The sequence below is a fragment of the Petaurus breviceps genome, unplaced genomic scaffold (assembly GCF_028583685.1).
Source record: "Petaurus breviceps papuanus isolate PSGF00001 unplaced genomic scaffold, PetGlider_PUasm1.0 173, whole genome shotgun sequence".
NCBI classification, from domain to species: domain Eukaryota; kingdom Metazoa; phylum Chordata; class Mammalia; order Diprotodontia; family Petauridae; genus Petaurus; species Petaurus breviceps.
This window is the reverse complement of record NW_027185759.1, coordinates 7,360,102-7,382,936: the sequence shown is the minus strand read 5'-3', so window position 1 is coordinate 7,382,936 and position 22,835 is coordinate 7,360,102. Positions and strand designations below refer to the sequence as shown.

The following is a 22,835-nucleotide window of genomic DNA, read 5'->3' as shown; positions in this document are numbered from 1 at the left end:
AGAAAGAAAGAAAGAAAGAAAGAAAGAAAGAAAGAAAGAAAGAAAGAAAGAAAGAAAGAAAGAAAGAAAGAAAGAAAGAAAGAAAGAAAAGGAAGAAAAAAACAGTTTAATGTAGGAGGTTTAGAAATGTCATCAACACCTGAGGAGGTGGGAGGGAGGAAGGAGACTTTAGAGGTATGCAAGATTTTTTTTAGAACTTTTTTTGCTTCTTTCTTTCTTTCCCCTCAAAGGATTAAGTACAAAAATGATGGGGTTTCAGCTTTCAAAAATAATTGTCAAAATCTGAGAACAGGGTGGGAGCTCATGCCAAGTGCTCTCCTTCATTCTTTATTGCACAAAGTAGCCAAATCATGTCTTGTACACTCTTAAGTGTGTGCTCAGTGTGTGTGTTATGTGTATGTATGGATGAGTTTGTGGTTTACTCTGCACACATGCAGAAATTGGCTTGCATTTTGAGAAACCAGAAAACCTCCATTCCCCAAATTGACAAACTCAGGAAGTGCCAGCTTTGGGCTGGCATCACCATTAAGCTTAGGCTTTTAACTCCAGAAATCCCAGGATTTGGTTTCCAAGAGAAATGAGACCTCCATGATACTTGATTGGGATGTCTAAAGTTTCATGCTTTTTGTTTTAGCCCCAGTTGGGTGCAAAGCCCATGAGCTTGGATTAACCTTCAGGCATCTCTCCATCCAGAGAGGGCTAAAACCGCAGACCACAGCTTCTGACAGATGGATGCCAAGAGTAAAACCTAGCGACATTCTAGTCATATTACTCAGTGTCTCCCACCCCTACCCCCCACAATCCTGCTACCAATCCAGCTCCCATGTATCAAAGGAATCTCTCTGACAAAGCTGAATGGACCACGCCCAGTACACCTGGGCCTTTGAGGTCTGTGCTGGGTATGTGATAACAATAATACCAATAATAGAAGTGGCAAAAGAAGGGGTAAGCCCAATCTTGCTTTACCAGTGGAATAGCCTGACATTCCATTGTCCACATCTCTGCATTCACACAATCTGTCTTCCATACCCGGACCATGCTCACTCCTTATATACAACTTCCAAAGCCCTTGTCTTCCTCCAAGGCTCAGCTCCATCTCCTCCTTGGCAAAACTTCCCTTGATTCCCTGATTTTCCTAATTTTTGCAGTTCTTTCCCACTTCTGTTATTTTTCTTATACTATATCCCGCTTACTCAGTGTATCTGCTCCACCCCACCCCCAACTTCCAAACAAAACTCAAGCTTTTTGGGCACAGGCGTTGTTTCATTGGCAGCTTGGTATGCCCAGTGCCAAGTGAGCTTGGTGCTTGCCATACAGTAGACATTTAAGGTGTACTTGTTGAATTGAAAAGAATGGAATTTTACCAGTCTGGATTTATCCAAAGGAGGAATTAGAGCAGTCTACCCAAAGCAGCTTTCGTGAAGCAAGATGAATCAACAGTGATTCAGGAAGGTCACCAAATCCAAAGTCATTGCCAAACACAGAAGCTTTCACTCCATAAATTCTCATCCTACTGTACCTCTCTACGGGATATGGCTTTCATCCCAACTCATCGCAACTGGTAGCTATGTCCCTCCTTTGAGTATTCAGTGCTCCTCCTATCCCTATTAACCATCTTGATTCTGACTCCTTTCTCGATTCTTTTTTTCCCTTTTACATTCCATGTGGAGCTGGGAATTTTCCAAAGTTCAGGCATTGTATCTGCATTGTTCTGTTCCTCTTCTACAGTTTCCTCCCTAAGATTAATTTATTGCTAGGATTTCAATTCTCACCCAACGAAGATCATTTCTAAAGAGACATCTCTATCTCTGCTTCCTCCCCTAAGGCTCAGTCTCCATCTTCCAAAAGGCAAGTGGGCTTTTCTACCTTCTTGTCATCATCTGAAATTCAAAGTCTGTGCCAAACCAAAGCTCTACTAGCACACATCTTGCTATCCTTCCTGAGGTTCCCATTTTGGGCAATGACCACCTTATCCTACAGGACATTTGGATTCTAAAGTTTGGCTGCCTTGATTCTTTCCTCTCTGTTTTACACTTTGTCCAATTAGTTGCCATCCCCTCTTACTCCTTTTCAATGTCTTTGATAAGTAAATGAAATGGAATAATACAACACAGAAAGCTGATGTCACTTAAAGATGTCAATGCAGATGGTTTCTGTGCATGAGACTTATCTGTGGGGATTGGGGAATGCCAAAAGTGAAAAGACCAGGCCAATAGCATCCATCAAGAAGTGGATTTTGAACTGTATTTGGGGCAGAAAAAAAAGACAAAGTACTTTGCATATAACAGCTGCAGCAAATTCAAGAATATCTTTCCTCTTAGAAAATGTGGAAAATGTTGTTGGTCACAAATTTATCTCTTTAGTTCCCATCAATCTCCATCTGAAAGTGTCAGTGACTTGCCTGGAATCACAGAAGTAGAATGTGTTAGAGTTAAAGCTTGAAACCAAGTATCTCTTCCTTCAGGGCAGGTTTTGATCTACCATACTCTTATTCACATACTTGTTGAATGAAATGGAATCAAATACCCCTTTCCTGGAAGAGACACTAAATATAAATGTGCAATTAGTTCTGACAGTCTTGATCATGAACTCTGTAAACAATGGGATCATGGCATCTTCATCGGAATCAGTATCAAAGAACACTAAGGAACTTCTAAGGTCAATGTGAACTGCATTCCTCTCTCAACCATTCCTGAGAAGCGGTTGGTCATTCAGTCTCAACTTGAATGACTACATTAATTGTTGTAGAATTGAAAGAAAATTTGAAGATCAATGATCCCTCATTTTACCAAACCAGGAAACTTAGGAAACTGATGACTAGGGATGTGTTTTACCCAAAGTCACAATAAGAGTTAAACCACAAAGCCAAGTTTAGAATCTGGGTCTTCTGCCTTCAAATAGAACTTGTTCTAAAGAAACACATTTTTTTCTTATCTCCCCCCCCCACCCGAAGCTTCCTGTCCATCTTTAGACAGCTCTATTGTAATTGTTGTGAAGAGTTCCCTTATTTGACCCAAATTTTTCCCTTTGTAACTTATTTTTTTAAATTAAATTTTATATTTATTTTTAATTTACATCATTCATTTCCACAAGATTTTGAGTTACAAATTTTCTCCCCATTTTTCCCCTACCAACCACCCCAAAATAGCAATGCTACTGAATATCCCCTCCCCCAATTTGCCATCTCCCATATCTTCCCCCATCCCCACTCTGACTTTCCAGTAGGGCATGGTGGATCTCTATGTCCCAGTGCCTGTATTTTCCAGTTGCATTTAAAGTAATAGTAATAATAGTGTGTGTGTATACATATACATACATACACACACATGCATATATATATATGCGTGTGTGTGTAACATTTGATTTTAAAAGTTTGAATTCCATATTCTTTCCCTTCCTCCATCATCACCCACACTTACTGGGAAGATAAGCAATTCAATATAGGCTGTACATATGTAGCTATGCAAAACATTTCCATAGTGAATATATTGTGAAAGACTGACTATACTTCCTTCAATACTATCCAACCGCCCCACTTGTCCTATTCTGTACTTTTATACTGTCCCTTTTCAAAAGTGGGTGCTTCCAATTTCCCTCCCCCTAGCCTGGCCTCCCTTCCATTATCCCCTCTCTCATCCTCTTCCCCCCTGCTCTCCTGTATAGTGAGAAATTCTATTTAATGTGTATGTCATTCCCTCCCTAAGCCAAATTCAATGACAATAAGGTTGATTCATTCCCATTTGCCTTCCTGTTCTTCCCCTCCATTGTAACAGTTTTACTTTGCCTTTTCTATATGAGATAATTTATCCCATTCTTTCTCTCCCCATCTCCTCTTATTATATTCCTCTGTCACCTCTTTATTTCACCTTTTAAGTATCATCCCTCCCTATTCATTTGGTCCTGTGCCCTCTGTCTATGTAGACCTGTACACATACATACACAAAATCACATATGTATTCTTATACCCATATACCCTCCTATATAGACATATATGTAAGTATACATGCATATGTATATATGTATGTGTGAATATATATATATATATATATTTATATATACACTAACACATTTGTATTCCCTTCCACTATCCTCATATTGATAAAAGTTTCATAAGTTACAAATATTATTTTTCCATGTAGGAATGTAAATAGTAAAAATTTGTTAAATCCCATATATATAAATCTTTTCCATTTTTACCTTCTCATGCTTCTCTTGCTTCTTGTATCTTAATGTCAAATTTTCTATTCCGACTCTGTTTTTTTCATCTAGAAGGCTTGAAAGTCCTCTATTCCACTGAATAACCATATTTTCCCTTGGAGCATGTTACTCAGTTTTGCTGGGTAGGTGATTCTTGGTTTTAATCCCAGCTCCTTTAACCTCCAGAATATCATATTCTAAGCCCTTCCATCCCTCAGTGTAGAAGCTGCTAGATCATTTGTTATACTAATTGTATTTTCAAAATATTGGAATTGTTTCTTCCTGACTGCTTGTAATATTTTCTCCTTGATCTGGAAACTCCAGGACCTGGCTATAATATTCCCAGGAGTTTTATTTTGGGGATCTTTTTCAGGAGGTGATAGGTGGATTCTTTCAACCTCTATTTTGCTCTGTGGTTCTAAAACATTAATGCAATTTTCCTTGAGAATTTCTTGAATGATGATTTCTGGGTTCTTTTTTTGATCATGGCTTTCAGGTATTCCAATAATTTTTAAATTCTCTCTCTTTGGATCTATTTTCCATATCAGTGGTTTTTCCAATAAGATATTTCACATTGCCTTTTATTTTTCCATTTGTTGGGATCTGTTTAATAGTACCATGATTTCTCATAAAGTAATTAGCTTCCATTTGTTTCAATATAACCCTGAAGGAATTATTTTCTTCCGTGAGCTTTTGAGATTCTTTTTCTATTTGGTGAATTCGGTTTTTTAAGTCATTCTTGTCCTCATTTCCTTTTTGAGCTTCTTTTGCCATTTGAGTTACTCTATTTTTAAGGTGTTATTTTCCTCAGTTAAGTTGTTGACTCTCATTTCATAATTTTCTTGCTTCATTCTAATTTATCATAACAATTTTTCCTCCACTTCTCTTATTTGGTTTACAAAATCCTTCTTAAGATTCCCTATGGTCTACCACCAGATTTTTCTTGGAAGCTTTTAGTGCAGGAGTCCTAACTTAGCTGTCTTCCTCCTGTTCCATTCTTTGATTCTTTTTGTGCCCAAAGTAGGTGTGTAAAGTCATATTGCTATGCTTTCTTTGCTGGCTTTGCTTGCTCATGTTGCCACTCAATTACTTGAATTTTGAGTTTTGTTTTGTTTTTTTTGCCACAGTAGAACTCTACTTGCAGAGAGGGGAACTTTGTCCCAAATTGCTGGGGTTTTCTCAGCTCCCAGAACTATTAGTTGGGTGCCCTCTCTGAAGCTTCCACATGCTCTGGCAAACTGGTGACATGCCCCAAGACCTCCCACCACAGAGAGTGATCCAGATCTAAGCAGGTTAAAGCCAAAGTGATTACCCCTCAGACTGGTCACTTGGTCCCCCTACAATCTGCAGGCCAAGAGCTCTGAAACAGCCATGCTGTAGTGATTGCAAGGCTGCCAAGCCTCAGCTGCTTCTCCCTCCATGGGGCAAAGTCCGGACTGCACTCCCAAACTCCCTGTTCCCAAAGTCCACACTGCACTGACCTCTCACTTTTTCCTTAACAACTTTGGGTTTATAATTCTGGAAACTGCCACAGCTGTTGGTGATCTGAAGTCCCTCCTGATGGTGGCTGGTTGTGGCCACCTTGAGGCTAAAACCTTGGGCTCATGCGGTGCTGTGCTGGGCTCCCAGAGCACTGCACTGGCCCCTTCCTGCCAGCCTGCCAGGATGTCTTCAGCTTGAGGTTAGCTTCTCTCTGTCATTTTTTGGGTTCTGTAGCTCCAAAGTTTGTTCAGAGTCATTTTTTTTAAAGCAATCAGTGTTAAGTAACTTGCTCAAGTTTACATGGACAGTTATTTCTGGGTGTGGTGCTAAGTATCTGAGCCTGAATTTGATCCCCAGGTCATGCCGACACTGGAGCCGGTGCTCTTACTCGATGAGCCACCTGGCTGCCCCCACAGTCATTTTTAAATGAATTTGAGGAGGTGGAAGGAAGAGTTGCATGGAAGTCCTGTTTCTACTCCTCCATCTTGGTTCTCCCCCCGCCCTTTGTAACTGCTGACCATCAGCACCAATTCTATGCCCTTAGGCTAAATGGAATTTATATAATCTCTTCTTCTTGAAACAACTCCAAATATTTGAAGGAGGTTAATCTTCACTTTCTAAATCCTGGTCTCCAAGCTATGCATTCCCAGGTTCTCTTCTGTTTTCCAGGATCCTATTTACAGTGACTAGAGGATTGCAAAGGGAGAGGGAAGAAAACTTATTGGAAAAAATTCCAGATATCTCAATCAGGCTTAGCTTTCTGTCAATCTATCTCTCCTTCACATAACATTACATGTGTGTATCATGCTCCAAGCTCGAGGACTTTCCTGAAATTCACTTTCAGAATATCCCATTTCAGAGAGTTTAGAAGGCTGAGTCCCACAAGAGTTGTTATTGATGTCACCTGAGCTTCTAAGAAAAGTATTGCTGGACTGGAGAATGGGTACTTTGGGTGGAATGGGGGAGGTTAGCAATGCCACGGATGGATTGCTGTTCTAGAAGTCAGGAATTGGAGTTTGAATCCTGCTTTGAATACTTGCTAACTATGTAAGCCTGGACAAGCAACTTAATCTCTTTCAATTCACTTTTCTTATCTGCAGAAGAGGGATAGTAATAACATTTACCTCACAGGTTTGTTTGGGGATCAGATAAAACAATGTTTATAAAGAGTTTTACAAACATTCAATTCTTGCATAAATATTAGTTTTCATTATTATTTGTATGTGTAATTGGAGGAATTTCTCCCTAGCCAGGGGCACCTATGTCCTAGAAACTTCACTTTGAATTGCTGTTCTTTGGTTGTGTCCTAAGTCTGATGCTGAGCCATTCATTGTTCAGGAGGCAGGGTGAAGGCATCCGTGTCTCTTGGGGAGAGAGCAAGGAGCATCCCATCTTATCGCGCTGGAACCCTTGGTCCACAGAAGTTCCTTATGCTACTTTTACAGAGCACCCCATGAAGAACAGCAGTGAGAAGTTCAGTGACATTTGTAAGGTATGTATGGCTTTGGATGGTCCAAAGATATAGATGTTAGAAGCAGTAGATGATGGACTATATTCAGATTTTTAATTTGTGTTGGGCTACCTTGAGCATACTACTTAAAGCCTATTTGACCTTAGAGATACCCTTTCCTCTAGGTGGATTTCAGTTTCCCAAACAGTAGAATGAGGATTTGAACTGGACCATGGATACTTAAACTGGTGTCTGTATTAAAAAAAAACCAAACAAACACTCTTTTCTGTTTCTTACATCAACATACTTTTCCCCAACATGCTTATTGCTTCCTTCTCCCTCCCAGAGAGCCAAGCTATAGGAAAAATAGTATTTTTAGAGAGGAAAAAAAGATTGAGAACAACTGATTGGTGAATTCAAAAAATTCAAAAATTATCTGCAAGGTTGAAGAGATGTGGACCTTCCTCCATGATGAAGGGACGATTGGCAATGTCTTATCATCTCTCTTTATTTCTGTCCTGTTTGATCTCTATACCTTTGTTACATCTATTTTTGATTTGTTGGTAGATGGATGTTCTTTTCATATCCATGGTTGTAGTCATCATGTATACTGTTTTCTTGACTCTGTTGACTTTATAGCAGTTCAGTAGCTCTTTCTAGGCTTCTCTGCTTCCATCACATGCAGCATTTCTTACAGCACAGTGATATTCATTAGATTTACATGTCATAATCTATTTAGCCATTTCTCAACCATTTAGTATGTTCTTTGTTTACAATTGTCACCTATCATAAAAAGTCCTGTTGTAAATCTCTTGGAGTTTATGGAGATTTTTTTCCCCGAATCAGTGGCTTCTTTGGAGTATAACCCTAAAAATACAATCAGTGATTGAAAAGGTATGAACATTTTAATCATTTTAGTTGCATCATTGCAAATTATTTTCCAAAAATGGCTATACCATTTCACAGCTCCCCTAGCAAGGTCTTTAATGTGCCTATCCTTCCACTAACTCATCCCAAGCCAAACCTCCAGTAAATGGCAGTTCCAGGGCCAGTATCCAAGTCTTTTTATTTCGTAGCTTAGTATTCTTTCCTTTGGGCTGTGGATCTTTCTTCATGGATGCTATATATGATAAATGAGATCTAACTATTTCTGATCATTCTTTTCTTTTTAGTTCATGTGATGCATTTCTAGAGACTTTCCAAAGTAGAGGGATGTGATAAATGAGTGTGAGCTGCATCTAAGCCCATGTGCCCCTCGGATTCAAGAAGAGTTGGTTTCAGAAGTCCCTGCCTTTGATCTATACGAGCTAAGTGCCAAGTGGTCATTTCCTTAAGTCCTCCAAGCCCCAAGTGGCTCTCCAAGAAAGACCACTGGGGTTGTTGATAACACTGAAGAACTCATTATCTGCTTTGGGGGAAGCACTTTCTATTCTGGGGATTCCCCATCCTGATGTAATCCGACATCTAAACCAAATGGAGCTCTTCCCTTCCATTTTTCCCATGGATCCTCAATGTAACCCTTTAAGGAGCATGGTACAAGTGTACCCATCCCCTTTTTTCAGATGAAGGTATAGTGGAATGGTTTTGATTCTAAAGCTACGTGTGTGCTCTTTCCATAATACTACGCTAGCTCTTGATTTAAAATTGGATCCCAAAGCATTTGTTCACCTTCCTACAACAGATCTTCTATGGCCCATGTGTCTGCTGGGCCACCTTTCTGTGATTGAAAATCTCAGGAAGTAATCACATAGGGATTGAGAGCTATTCAAGCCCAGACTGTGAAGGCCTGACTCATTGGAGATAGAGGTCCGGGTAATATTCTCCATTGTGTAGCTTGCACGTGGCAGCAGCCTGTGGCCAGAGGGTTGGAAGGACTCACCCAACAAGGGAATTTGGACCCCCGGGCACAATACCTGTTCTTGTCACCCTGTGTCAACAGGAAGCAAGGAGGTGGCTTTGCCAGTGAAAGGGGAGCTGATGAGTTGGAAGCTTTGTTGGCATTTGAAGTGAGCCCCCAGTGAGGGGCCCAAATAACAATGGAAGGTATGGGCAGGAGACTTAGCTAAACAAAAAACCCCAAACAACCCAGCAGCATGCATGCAGCCTGAGCTGTTAGAACTTGATCCTCTTTTGTTGAAAGAGGGGAAGAAGGGGGGCAGATTTTTTAGAGAAATCTGCTGCTACGGGCATTCATGTCAGGTTAGATGACTTTACTGTTGCCCAGTCTGAGCTCAGCTGCCAGAAATCCTCCAAAGGAGAACCTTTCTGTCCCCTTTTTGCACTCCAAGTGTACTGTTTCTCTCCTCATTCCCATTAACTTCCTTCTTTATGGTCGGCAAAGAGAAAGTTCAGAAAACAAAAGACATTGGACCTCTGATAAAATGTCAAAGTCCATGCAGGGGAAAGTGTATCTACCATCTTTTTTGACCCTTCCATTCAGAGATGATGAGAATTTTAATGAAGCCTGAGACCAGAATGCTAGGGAAAGATAGAGTTATAGATTGTTATAGGTCTTTATTTGAATGAATTTGGAGTCATATTTTGATCCTCAAAAATGGCAAGTGTTTCATCTCTTTATATACATGTGTCTATCTATATGTAAATACATTTATATAGATCTAGAGGGACAGTGAGGTGGTGAAATAGATGGAACGTTGGGATTGATATCAGGAAGACTCATCTTCATAAATTCAAATCTGGCTTGAGATATTTACTAGCTATGTCATTCTGGGCAAGTCTCTTAACCCTGTTTTTGTCTCAAGTCCCTCATCTATAAAATGAGGCAGAAAAGGAAATGGCAAAACACCCCAGTATCTTGGCCAAGAAAAGCCCATGTACACACACATACACACACACAGACAGTATGTGTATGCACATATATGCATCTATGTTTATGCATCATTTATCATATAAAGTCATAAAACACTATATAGAGATGTCTTTATATATCCATATAGAAAAGAGAGAGAAAAGAAACATGACATTTTTGTTATATTATTGTTTAGTCATCTCAGTGGTATGTGACTCTTTGTGACCTCATCTGGGTTTTTCTTAGCAAAGTTACTGGAGCAATTTGCATTTTATTATCATTTTACTGATGAGGAACTGAGACAGATAGATTGAGTAACTTGCCTAATGTCAGGCAGACAGCTACTAAGTGTCTAAAGCTAGATTTAAACTCAGGTCTTCCTGACTCCAGGCCCAGCATTCTATTCACTGTGCCACTTAGCTGCCCATGCATGAGCACACACGTGTGTGTGTAGCCATATACACACATTTACATATGTGATTGTGAGTATATATACATATATACATACACTTAATATGTGCACATATTCATATGTGTATACATAAGCATATGCATATATACTAATTCAAATATATATGTATAAATACTGTGGGTATATCATATATATACATATATATGTGTGTGTGTATATATATATATATAATGTCTGTTGAAACCATTATTACTCTGACTTGGAAAGCTGATAAAGCATAGAACTTGGGAATGGTTTGTTATTGTCCTTCATACTCAAAGAAGAGCATAATGCCATCCCTATGTTGGGTTCAAGGTCCAATGCATCCTCCTGTGCCTGATCAGACCAATTTGAACTCAGAAGTCTTTGCCACAAGTTGGGCACACATAGTCCATGTGAACATTTGGAGTGTGGATTGCTCTCAATTTGTATATCTCACATTCCTTTGAGCTTCTGCACGTTTGCTTTTCTTATAGAGTACAGTACCTTTTCTGTGGACATGCCATGCTATACCATTGTCTCCCATGTCCCACAATCATTACTTAAGTTCTTCAGAGAGATCTTGAGCATGTCTTTGAATTGTTTCTTCTGACTGCCATGTGAGTGCCTTCCTTGAATGAGTTCTCTGTAAAATAGTCTCTTACACAAATGCACATTTGGGATCTAAACAACATGGTGGGCCCATTGGAGTTGTACTATTTACAGTAGAGTTTGAATGCTTTGCAGTTTAATTGAGTAAGTACCTCAACGTCTGTTCCCTTATCCTGATAGGGGATTTTTAGAATCCTCCTAAGCCAATTCAAATGGAAACCACTCAGTTTCTTGGCAGGGTGCTGTCCGGGTTTCCCAGTCATATAACAATGAGGTCAACAATACAGCTCTGTAGACCTTCTCTCCCACATTTCCCTTTGGAGTCTTTCAAACACTGAGCTAATTCTAGTGATACATTCATCAACCTTCTCATCTATGTGGACATTCCTAGAATTTAGGCTGCCAAAATAATTAAACTTATACGTAGCATTCAAAGTCTCTCGATTTTCTGTAGCCAATGGTTCCATATAGGGTTGTTGGGGTGCTGACTTGTGGAGGACCTCCGTTTTCTTGGTATTCATTGTTAGGCCAAAATTATCACAAGCAACAAAGAATCAATATATACTCCATTGTACCTTAGCCTCAGAGACTGTGTCAAGTGTACAAGCATACAAAAATAAAAAGTTGTGCACCAACTCTCCCTCCACTTTAGTCTTGGCTTGTAGATTTTTCAAATTAAATAATTTTCAGTGTAGGAGGTGACCTTAATGCAGTTTTTGGCTTCAGATCTTGGGAGTACTCTGCTTCTATCAAGGGAAATATTCATTGATTGAGAAAAGCAGATGTCTACTTGTTAGATATGGTAAAATAGCTTTTCACATATAGGTTGATCTAGACCTCTGGTGATTACCTTTGTAATTCTTCAAACTCAAGCAATAAGCAGTTATTGAATGTGTGACAGTCACTGTGCTAGGGGTAAAGAGAAAAAAAAAAAGAAGATTGAGTAGTATCAGCTTTCAAGGAGTTTACATTTGAATGGGAGAGGTATGGAGGCTCTACTATATCCAGTGTAGGCACCAGGTAACCTTCCAGAGGAGGCACTCTGAGATCTTTGCTACTGATCCACAGTCTTTCAATTGGACCTCTCGTCTTTCTCAATGGACACTCTCTAAAGAATCAATGAGACTCAACGATTTTTATTGTTGCTTTGGTTGTTGACTTGATACATTTCTGGCAGCTTTTGAAAGACAGTAAAAGACAAATCGAGACTTTTGTTTGATCTCGGAGGTAACCAGGAATCCCTAGAGTTTATTCAATAAGGAAGTGACATGGGCATATGTGAACTTGAGGGAAATTCCTTTGCCAGCTGAGGGGAATGTGAATTAGAGAGGGAAAAGGCTTGAGACAGTGAGATCCATTAGTCTCTTATCGTTATTTTTGATCATTGTTTGTTACCAAAGAGCTTATAACCTTCTGCTTTCTTTGAAAGATCTGTGACTCTGATATCACTAATAAAGGGAAATCCTTGAAGAGGAAACTTCTTCTATCAATGCAGGGCAGTATCTTCTCTGTAACTTAATGCCTTGAATTAATGCCTCTGTAACTTGAATGCCTTGAATGCTCAGGGTACTGAAGGGTTAACTTTCTTGCCCAGCTCACATAGCTATTGGGTGTCACAGGCCATATTGAAACCAAATCTCCCTGCCTTGAAGGTCAGTTCTTTATCTGCTAAGCCTCTCCACCTCTCTCTTTTGCAGTTAACAATAATGTTATAGTGCTGCCATTTAGCATGCAGAATAGTTTCCCATAAAACTTTGCAGGGATAAAATAAAATGAATATTAAGTGTCAGGTCATGAGTATTCTATAGGAAGTTTGGATGTTCCCCTCCCAAGTTGCTAGGCCCTGTTCCTTTCAGTTTTAACCCTCAATCAATCAATTAATTTTCTTTTTACTTTAGCTTGATTAGGCATCCAAGTCAATGAGTTTCTACTTATGGTTCAAGACTCAGTATACACACAAGCACATTCTGTTCAGAGGAGTAGAGGTCCTCCTTTTGGAGCAGATTACAAGCTGCCCACTGAGATCTTCACTGAGTTGCTCCTAATGGCAAGCTTGTACAATCACATCTTCTGAGGGGAAGGACGTTCATTATTATGAACTTCTAAAAAAAAAATTAGCAAAAATTCTTCAGAAATCCCCTCTTTCCAGTCATTCTATCACACGGTGGACCTTTTCATCCCTGATTGTTCTCCAATTCCATAAGCTCATTCATTCAATCACTCATTCAATAACTCATCCATCCATCCATCCATCCATCCATTCATTCATTCATTCATTCATTCATTCATTCATTCATTCATTCATTCATGTATTCAATAAGTATTTTAAATACATAGAATGTGTAGAGTTCATGAAATCAACCTTTATGGCAGTTTTGCTATTGGTTCTATAGATTTTACAAATAATATGGTCATGTTCTTCCCATCCTGTCTTTCTTAGGATGAGAGATTTATAACTGGAAGGGACTTCAGAGGCCATCCAGTCTAACCATCTCATTTTACATATGAGGAAACTGAGGCTCAGACAGCTAAAGTGATATGACCATGCTCTCATAGCTAATAAGTACCCCAGACAGTATTGGAACCCAAGCCTTCCTGACTCTGGATCCTTCAATTTCTCCATGATCTCATACTATCCAGGCTAGTCCAGTTGAGTGATTACTAGGTCTGAGACTTTGTGGAGGCAGTCTTCATGTGATACTGTAGGCAGCAGGCATAACTGAGGTGCAACATACCATAATGTAGACAAAGATCATTGATTTTGGAGTCAGAAGAAATGACATTGAATAACCTGGCTCTGCCTCTAATTGCCCATGGAAGCTTGGCCAACTCACTTAGCATCCCTTGGCCTCAATTTCCTCCTCTGTAAAATGAGAATTAGATTATATGACTCCTAACGACACTTTCATCTCTGGATCTATACTTCTAGGGTGCTAAAGCAAAAATACATATTTTCTGCAATTCTGAATAGAGGAATTTTGTAGACTGGAAAGCTCACTTGTGGCTAGAAGGCAGGATGTCATTCTGTAGTCTGTATACCACAAATATTTAGCTCAGAGGATTCCCCCAGCCTGCATGAGCATCACTGGTTTCATTGGCACTGGGACAGGGAAGCTTTCTGCCAGCCTCTCACAATGTAGGCCTGGACTAAAATGGGACTGAGGAGGGGGGCAGGGATGGAGTGGCATATTGGCCTCTCCTCATTTGAAAGTTGCTCTTAATGGCAAGAAAATCTCACCCACTACCATGCCCACCACCCTGTTCCCCTGCCTGGTTCCATTTTCTAAAAATAACAACATCCAAGCCTTGATATAGTGACATTTTTAGCTCTTACTATGTTCCATCCTCACCAACAATTTATCAAATCCCTTTCTTCCTTCAAGATCCAAATGAGGTATCAACTTGTACACAGAGACCATTGTGACCTCCCCCCCAAACATCAGTGCCCTCCTTCCACATCTAAATTGTATTTATCTAATTTGTGTTAATTTTATTGATTGTCTATATTTATTCTTTATAGACACAAGTATAATTGTATTACTCATTAGAAGCTAACCTTCTTGAAGACAAAAAATTCTTCATTTCTATATTATTATCCCCAGGACCTCATAAAGTAATTAACACAAAGCAGATGATTACTAAATGCTCGTTGAATGATTAATTAAGGGTGCCTCTTCCTTAGGATAAAGCTCATGGAAAGAAAAGGGAGATGAGACATAAAAAGCTCAGTGATTTTTCAAACTCAACATTGTGAATCATGGTAATACCAAGATAATATCATGGAATTGTGATAAACCAGTTGGGGACAAAACACAAAGCCTGGAACTAAATCTAGATGAAAGTTTGGACTGTGGCAAGGGTCACAAGACTGATCCACCTGGAGTTGTCTGACTCATCAGATGATCACACTTCTGGTTTAGCCCTGAAAGCCAAGACCAGTTTCTTTATGGGTGGTTGGACAGAACAATGGGGCTTTATATAGGGTTCTTGTTAAGCTTGAATGAACTCAGAATGAACCATAACCCACAATTTAATCCAGGTTAGGGAGACTGTTGCTGAAGAAACATACAGCAAGCTCATTATAAGAAAAAGTTTATTTGCCATAATTCATCTCTAATACTATCTCATTGTTCCCCTCCTTTCCCCCCTTTCTTTTCATTTCTCATTCTTTTTAGTCCTGTTATTGAAATATCATTACACCACAGCTAAACTCTTGCATTCCTCATAGACTCTGGTGTGGATTGAATATGTTTCTCTCTCTCTCTCTCTCTCTCTCTCTCTCTCTCTGTCTGTCTCTCTCCCCTTCTCTGTCTGTCTGTCTCTCTCTCTCTATCTGTCTCTGTCTCTTTCTCTCTCTGTCTCTGTCTCTCCCTCTCTGTCTGTCTGTCTCTCTCTATATATACATATACATACATATATATACACATACACACACATATATATATGTACATAGACACATACACACATATATATATATATATATATCAAGTGATTGCCAAGGACTCATTAATTGGGATAAAATCCAAAGAAATATTTCAAGCACTCCTAGGTCCTCCAGATTCTCTATGCAAACTCTTCCAATGTTATTCTTCATCTGTATACACTGTATGTATGTATATGTGTATGTATATACATACACACATATACACACACATACCAGAAGGACTCATGTCATAGAATCATAGCATCATAGATTTATAGCTGGGAGAAACACAAGAAATCATCTCATTTACCTCCCTTTTATCATTTAGAAAGAAATTAAGTCCCCAATAGAGGAATGCCCAAGTTCAAATGGGATTTGAATTCCAGATGACTGGAATTCTCACATCCTGTTATGACTCCACCTGTCCTCCCTTGACTATTGAGGGAATGGAATTTCAAAGTTTGCTAATCTAATGTCTTAACCAGGGAAAGGAAAGTCCTTCAGTCCTGACACAGATGTGGCACAGAGGATTATTGTTCAGATATTAAAGTCAATGCCTATTGAGGTCTTTTCCAACTCTGACTCTGATTCTTGACTTCTGAGTCCTGTTGGGCTGAAAATTTGCCATTGGTGTAATTGGTGTAAAGGGAAAAATCACCCTTGTGTAACATTTTAAATACTTTGCCAGTGTATACATATAAAGAATAAGAACATTGGAAGAGTTTGCATAGAGAATCTGGAGGACCTAGGAGTGCTTGAAATGTTTCTTTGGATTTTATCCCAATTCATGAGTCCTCCTTGGCAAACATTTGATAAGTGCCTCCTATGTTCAAGGTATCATAACCAGGTGCCAAAGAAGATAATCTCTCACTTCCAGATTCCACTAAAAATCCTTTATTTGATATTGAAAGATCTTTGTAGCTTTCATTCTGTAACCTTACCAGTCTTCATACACCTTACTTTTCTTCATATACTCTTTGATCCAGTGACAGTGACCTCCTAGTTTGTCCTTCAGAAAGACCTTCCATTTCCCAGCTCTAGGCATTTTAAAATTTCAGACCTTCCTATGCAGCAATTTCACTCCTTCTCCATCTCTAATTGAGTCTCCTAAACTTGTTCCAAGTCACAAATTCCACCTTCTACCAGACTTTCCCAATCTCCTCCCCTTTTGGTAGTGGTTCCTCCTGTTAATTATCTCTAATTGATATTATATAAATCTTGTTTGGCTCTTGTCTCCCCCTTTATACTGTGAGCTCCATGAGAATAGCTATTGGATTTTGATTTTGGCTTTGTTTGGATTTTGGATTTGTTTTGGTTTGGATTGCCGGGGTTTAGCACAGTACCTAGTGTTCTTTAAATGTTATAATTAGCATCTGGTGCTAATTGAATGTTTCAATTAATTAGATTAGCAAAATAATGTCAATTGACTGATGAAGCCCATTAAGATTTACCTTTCAGATAGTGTCAGCTTGAAGGCAAGTCAATAAATGGGCAAAACAAACAAATAAATAAATGAATTAATGAATGAATGGATGAATGAACAAATAAATAAAATTCATCCAGAAACAGAGAGCTAAGATATAATCCTAAACAAAACTTCATGTCTTTTTCAAGCCTTATACTATGCTTTGGTAGCTTCAAATTCATTGCCCTGTATTATCTTTACAAAATCCTGCATGGTCTAGTGACCAGACCTATCCTCCTCATTATACAGATGAGGAAATTGGGATAAAGAGCCTAATCAGTTTATTCAAGATCTGGTATCTAAGAAGCCGGAACATCAGAACCACAATTCACAGCTCTTTATTCATATCAAAATCCACTTCCTACTGCCCCTTCGTGACTCTGCCTGCAGTCATTTTTTTCTTGATTCCTTTGAGGAAAAGGAGATGTACTAGTTCCTACAAGTAACAAAACATGACTTACCTCCTGGAAATTTAAGTTACTGGACAAGTTGTGGTATACAATTGTGATGGAATTCTGCTATACTGAAGGAAATGATGAGCTTGATGATCTTAGAAAAAACCTGGAGAGACTTGATGGAAATACTGAGTAAAATTAGCAGAACCAAGAGAACGTTGTATACAGTAACAACAATATTGTTTTAAGGACAACTTTGAGTAAATAAGTCATTTTGACTATTATAAATGCCCCAATTAACTACAAAGGACATAGGAAGGGAGGTATTATCTGCACCCAGAGAAAGAACTGATGTGTAGAAGCATGTATGGGACAATTTGACATATACAGGTGTTTGTATCTAATGGTGGTCATATCTGCGGTGTGGAGGGAAGGAATGGAAGAAAAAAGCTGAAAAAAAAGAAATTTACATGCTAATTTTATTGTATATATTATTATTATTATTGCTTTTTGGAGAGCAATTGGGGTTAAGTGACTTGCCCAAAGTCACATGACTAGTAAGTGTGTCAAATGTCTGAGGCCAGATTTCAACTCAGGTCCTCCTGACTCCAGGGCTGGTGCTCTATTCACTGCGCCACCTAGCCACCCTATTGTATATTTTAAATAGCAATTTGAACATCATAGATTTGCAGTTTCATGGGCAATCATCTTTTTAAAAATTATACTATGTTATGGAAAAGCTTTTTTTTATTCCATAAATTAAAAAAAAGAAAACATTTCTGGAATGGGCAGAGATGGAATAGGTTAGCTATGTGACAGAACCAGCAAATTTAACAAATGAGATGAACTTCAAAAGTGAAATTTGAAATAATAGGCAAGGTAAATGGCCTCAAATCAGCTTTTTAAGCCCAATTTCATTGGATAGAATAACATCTCCCAGAGAACCTAGACCCCAGCATGGCACCTTCTAGCTGGGAGCCAGAGATCACTGGGCCCTGCAGGTGAAACCACAGTCACAGTTAGGAAACTGCACAGGGTGAAGAGGGCAAGGGATTTGGTTTCCCAGGTTTCAGCAGCTGGGTACACTATTGTGTGATTCCCAGTTTAATTCAGTGTCCCTGCTATCCCAGCTAAATGCTCAGTTGTGTCTTCCCTGCTGGAGGAGTCTAAATGTTCTAGCTGTTGTCCAGTCTCATCCAGTTCTTCATGATCCATGAAATTGTCCATAGAGGATTCAAGATGGCAGAGTAGAAACAGGACCTCCATGCAGCTCGGACTCCCACCACCTCCAATTCATGTAAAAGGGGACTCTGAACAAAATTTGGAGCTACAGAACCCATATAATGGTACAGAGAAGCTAAACTCCTGCTGAGCACAGCCCAACATGCTGGCAGAAATCGGCCAACACAGCTCTCTGGGAGCCAACCCCAGCCCCGTGTGCGCCAGAGCTTTTAGTCCCAGGGCAGTCCTGACCAACCACTGGCTGGAGGGACTCCAGATCACCAGCAGCTGTGGCAGTCCAGAATTATCAACACATAGATGCTAAGGACAAAGTGAGAGGTCAGTGCAGTGTGGACTTTGGGACCCAGTAGTTGAGAGTGCATCAGCTTTTCCCCCAGGGGCTAGAAGCCACTGAGAGCTGCAGCACAGCCACTGCCATGTGGCAACTTCAGCTTCTGGCCTGCAGATTGTAGGGGAACCAAGTGACTAGCCTAAGGGGTTGTCGCTCTTGCTATAACCTGCTTGGATCTGGATTGCAGTCTAAGGTGGAGGTCCTGGGGTGTTTGATCAGCTTGTGGAGGCTTCAGAGAGGGCACTCACCTAATAGCTCCAGCGGCTGAGAAAACCCTAGAGTTTTTGACAGAAGCTCCCCTTTCTGGTGGCAGAATCCTACAATAGCAAAAAGACCAGGAGTCAAGAGACTGAGGGGCAACATGACCAGGCAAAGGAAACAAAGCAAACAAAACAAATCCAGGGGTGGCTAGGTGGTGCAGTGAATAGAGCACTGGCCCTGGAGTCAGGAGGACCTGAGTTCAAATCTGGCCTCAGACACTTAAAACAAAAACTAGCCGTGTGACTTTGGGCAAGTTACTTAACCCCAAATGCCCTCCCCCCAAAAATAAAAATGTCTTTAAAAAATACCCAACAGAAGAATCCAACATTAGATTCCTATGTTGGGGACAAAAAGGTTCAAAGAATGACACAGGAGGAAGACAGTGAAGTCAGAACACCTGCACCAAAAGCTTCAAAGGAAAATACGAGATGGTTACAGGTCCTAGAGGATATTCAGAAGCAGATAGGTGAAGAGGAGGAAGAACTGGGAAGGGAAATGAGAATGATGCAAGAAAATTATGAAATGAGAGTCAACAGCCTGAGTGCGGAAAATAACACCTTAAAAAATAAATTAACTCAAATGGCAAAAGAGGCTCAAAACGGCAATGAGGAGAAGAATGCCTTAAAAAGCTGAATTTGCCAGAGGGGGTAAAAAAATTTCAAAAACTCATGGAGGAGAATCATTCCTTCAGAATTAGATTGGAGCAAATAGAAGGTAGTGATTTTATGAGAAATCAAGATGCTGTTAAAGAGATTCAAACAAATGAAAGAAGAGAAGGCAATGTGAAATATCTCATTGAAAAACAACTGACCTGGAAAATAGATCCAAGGAGAGATAATTTAAAAATTATTGGACTACCTGAAAGCCATGATCAAAAAAAGAACCTAGAAATCATCCCCAAAGAAATTCTGAAGGAAAACTGCCCTGATGTTTTAGAACCAGGGACAAAATGGAGGTTGAAAGAATTCACCAATCATCTGCTGAAAAAAGATCCCCAAAATAAAACTCTTAAGAATATTATAGTCAGGTTCTGGAGTTCCCAGATTAAGGAGAGAATATAACAAAGAGCCAGGAAGAAACAATTTGAATATTGTGGAAACACAATCAGTATGACCCAGCATCTGGCAGCTTTTACACTGAAGGATGGAAGGACTTGGAATATGATATTCTGGAGGTCAAAGGAGCTGGGATTAAAACCAAGAAGTACCTACCCAGCAAAACTGAGTATCATGTTCCAGGTGAAAATATGGCTATTCACTGGAATAGAGGACTTTCAAGCATTCTTGCTGAAAAAACCAGAGTTGAATAGAAAATTTGACATTCAGATACAAGAAGCAAGAGAAGCATGAGAAGGTAAACAGGGAAAAGAAATAATAATGAACTTATCAAAGTTGATCTATTAACATTCCTACATGGAAAAATGATAAGTGTAACTGATAAAACTTTTGTTGGTATGAAAATTGTTGAAGGGAATATGTGTGTGTGTCTATATAAAAGGGTATATGGGTGTATGAATGCATATGTGAATGTGTGTGTATATATATATATATATATATATGTTTACAGGTGTACATAGAGGGCAAAGGACCAATTTAATAAGAAACGATGATACTTAAAAGGTGAAATCAAGAGTTGAGAGAGGAATGTAATAAGAGGAGATAGGGAGAGACATAATGGGATAAACTATCTGGTATAGAAGAGGCAAGGGAAAATGGTTAAAATGAAGTGGAAGAATAGGAAGGCAAAAGGGAGTGGGTAAACCTTATTCTCATTGAATTTGGCTCAGGGAGGGAATGATATACACACTAAGTAGGTTATCTCACCCTACAGGAGAGTAGGGGGGAAGGGGATGAGAGGGGAGAGGATGGAAGGGAGGGCAGGCTGTGGGTGAGTGAAGTTGGAAGCACCAACTTTTGAAAAGTGACAGGATCAAAGAAGGGAATATAACCATTGGGAGGTGGGATAGGAAGGAGGGAAATATAGTCAGTCTTTTACAATATATCTACTATGATAATATTTTACATTAGCTGCACATGTACAATCTATACTGAATTGCTTATTTTCTCACTAAGGGTGGATGGCAAGGGAGGAAGGGAATGAAGCTGGAATTCAAAGTTTTAAAATAAAATGTTTAAATATACACTATTATTGATACTATTTTACATGCAATTGGGAAATAAATATACAGGCACTGGGGCGTAGAGATCCACCATGTGCTACTTGAAAAGTCTAAGGGGGTATGGGGAATGTATGGGAGAGAGCAGATTGGAGGAGGGGATATCCTGTGGGACTGCTATTTTGGGGCAGTGGGTAGAGGAAAAACGGGGAGAAAATTCATAACTCAAAAACTGGCAGAAATGAATGATTGTAAATAAGAAGCTAATAAAACATTTGAAAAATGAAAAAAAAAAGAAATTGTCGACGGAGTTTTCTTGGCAAAGATTCTGGAGTGGTTTGCCATTTCCTTCTCCAATGTATTCCCATTTTACAGATGAGAACCTGAGGCAAATAGGAGTCAAGTGACTTGGCTGGGATGTCACAGCTAGGAAGTATCTGAGGCCAGATTTGAACTCAGATTTTCTTGACTCTTGACCTGGCTCTCTATTCAGTGTGCCACCCAGCTGCCAAAGACAATTCTTTGGTAATTCAGATTTTCCAAATTAGACGATTACCATATAAAGCTTAAACAAACACTATGTTCTCTGTACTCATTCGATGTTCTAATTTCTGCTGTCCTGGGAAAAGCCTTTTTGGTTACATACTCAGAGCATTTCTGCTTGCTTGTTTCCTAACTGCAGTCTCTTCTATTGTGTCTCCCCAGATGTCTGCATTTACAGCTAAGCTTGTGCCTGCTGTTCAGAATGCTTATGAGACCTCCTCAGGATCTAGAAGAGGAAAAGGAGTGATGGTGTCCACAGAGCCAATTCTCATCGAGACCTACACTGGGCTGATGTCATTCATTGGAAATCGCAACAAACTGGGCTACTCCCTGGCCCGTGGCAGCATAGGATTTTAAAATTACATTCCTTGTATGGTTAGGTCTGTTCTGCCCAAAGCTATGCAGCTTTTCAGGGCTCCTGTGATATGTCCTCTGAAGTTCTATAAGGCACCTTTCCTAGTCTCCCTTCCCCAGCCCCCACCCTTCCAAGCTTTCTGGCATACGGGCACATTTTTCTGGTCCCCCTAGTTTTTGCCATGTAAAGAAGTATGAAAGTTGTGTAAATGGACATAGTATTTTAGACATTTATACAAAGGTTGCAATAACATATAGATAAAGCATGAATACATTATCAAATGAGTGTTTGAATATGAAGTGAGCTCAAGGTACAAATAAATTCTTCCGTTCTTTAATATTTGTGGATATGTGCTCATTCTCCAGATCTCATTCATCCTTCAAGGCTTTAACTACTACCTCTATATAGTGGACTCCCAAATTGATGGCTTCTAGTTCTTACCTCTCTCCTATGCTACATCTCCCTTTGTCTGCCAGACATCTCCCCCTGTATGTCCAGGTCACCTCAAACTTAACATGTTCTGCAAAGAAAACATCGTGCTTCCACAGTGCAAGGCCACTAAATCAACATATCTGAGATCTAGAATTGATTCTAGTTCAAATTTCACATGTGACTTTGGGGAAGTCCCTTTTTTATTTCTGTAACTCAATGTCCTCCGATATAAAATGACCACTTGAGATTTAATAGATTGCTAAGGTTACCCTAATCTACAGTTATGATTCTC

The 22,835-nt window shown here is 39.5% G+C and overlaps 1 protein-coding gene across 3 annotated transcripts in view; it reads left to right on the top strand.

Moving 5' to 3' along the window:
• The window catches only part of TPRG1 (tumor protein p63 regulated 1), a 169,342-nt gene extending 146,894 nt beyond the window's left edge, over positions 1-22,448 (top strand). For all 3 annotated transcript variants that reach the window (XM_069083314.1, XM_069083315.1, XM_069083313.1), the window contains exons 5-6: positions 7,018-7,171; positions 21,919-22,448. In XM_069083314.1, the coding sequence (XP_068939415.1) occupies positions 7,018-7,171; positions 21,919-22,113 (349 nt within the window). In that variant the 3' untranslated portion in view covers positions 22,114-22,448. The remainder of the gene's footprint in view (positions 1-7,017; positions 7,172-21,918) is intronic.
• Positions 22,449-22,835: the final 387 nt, after the last annotated feature.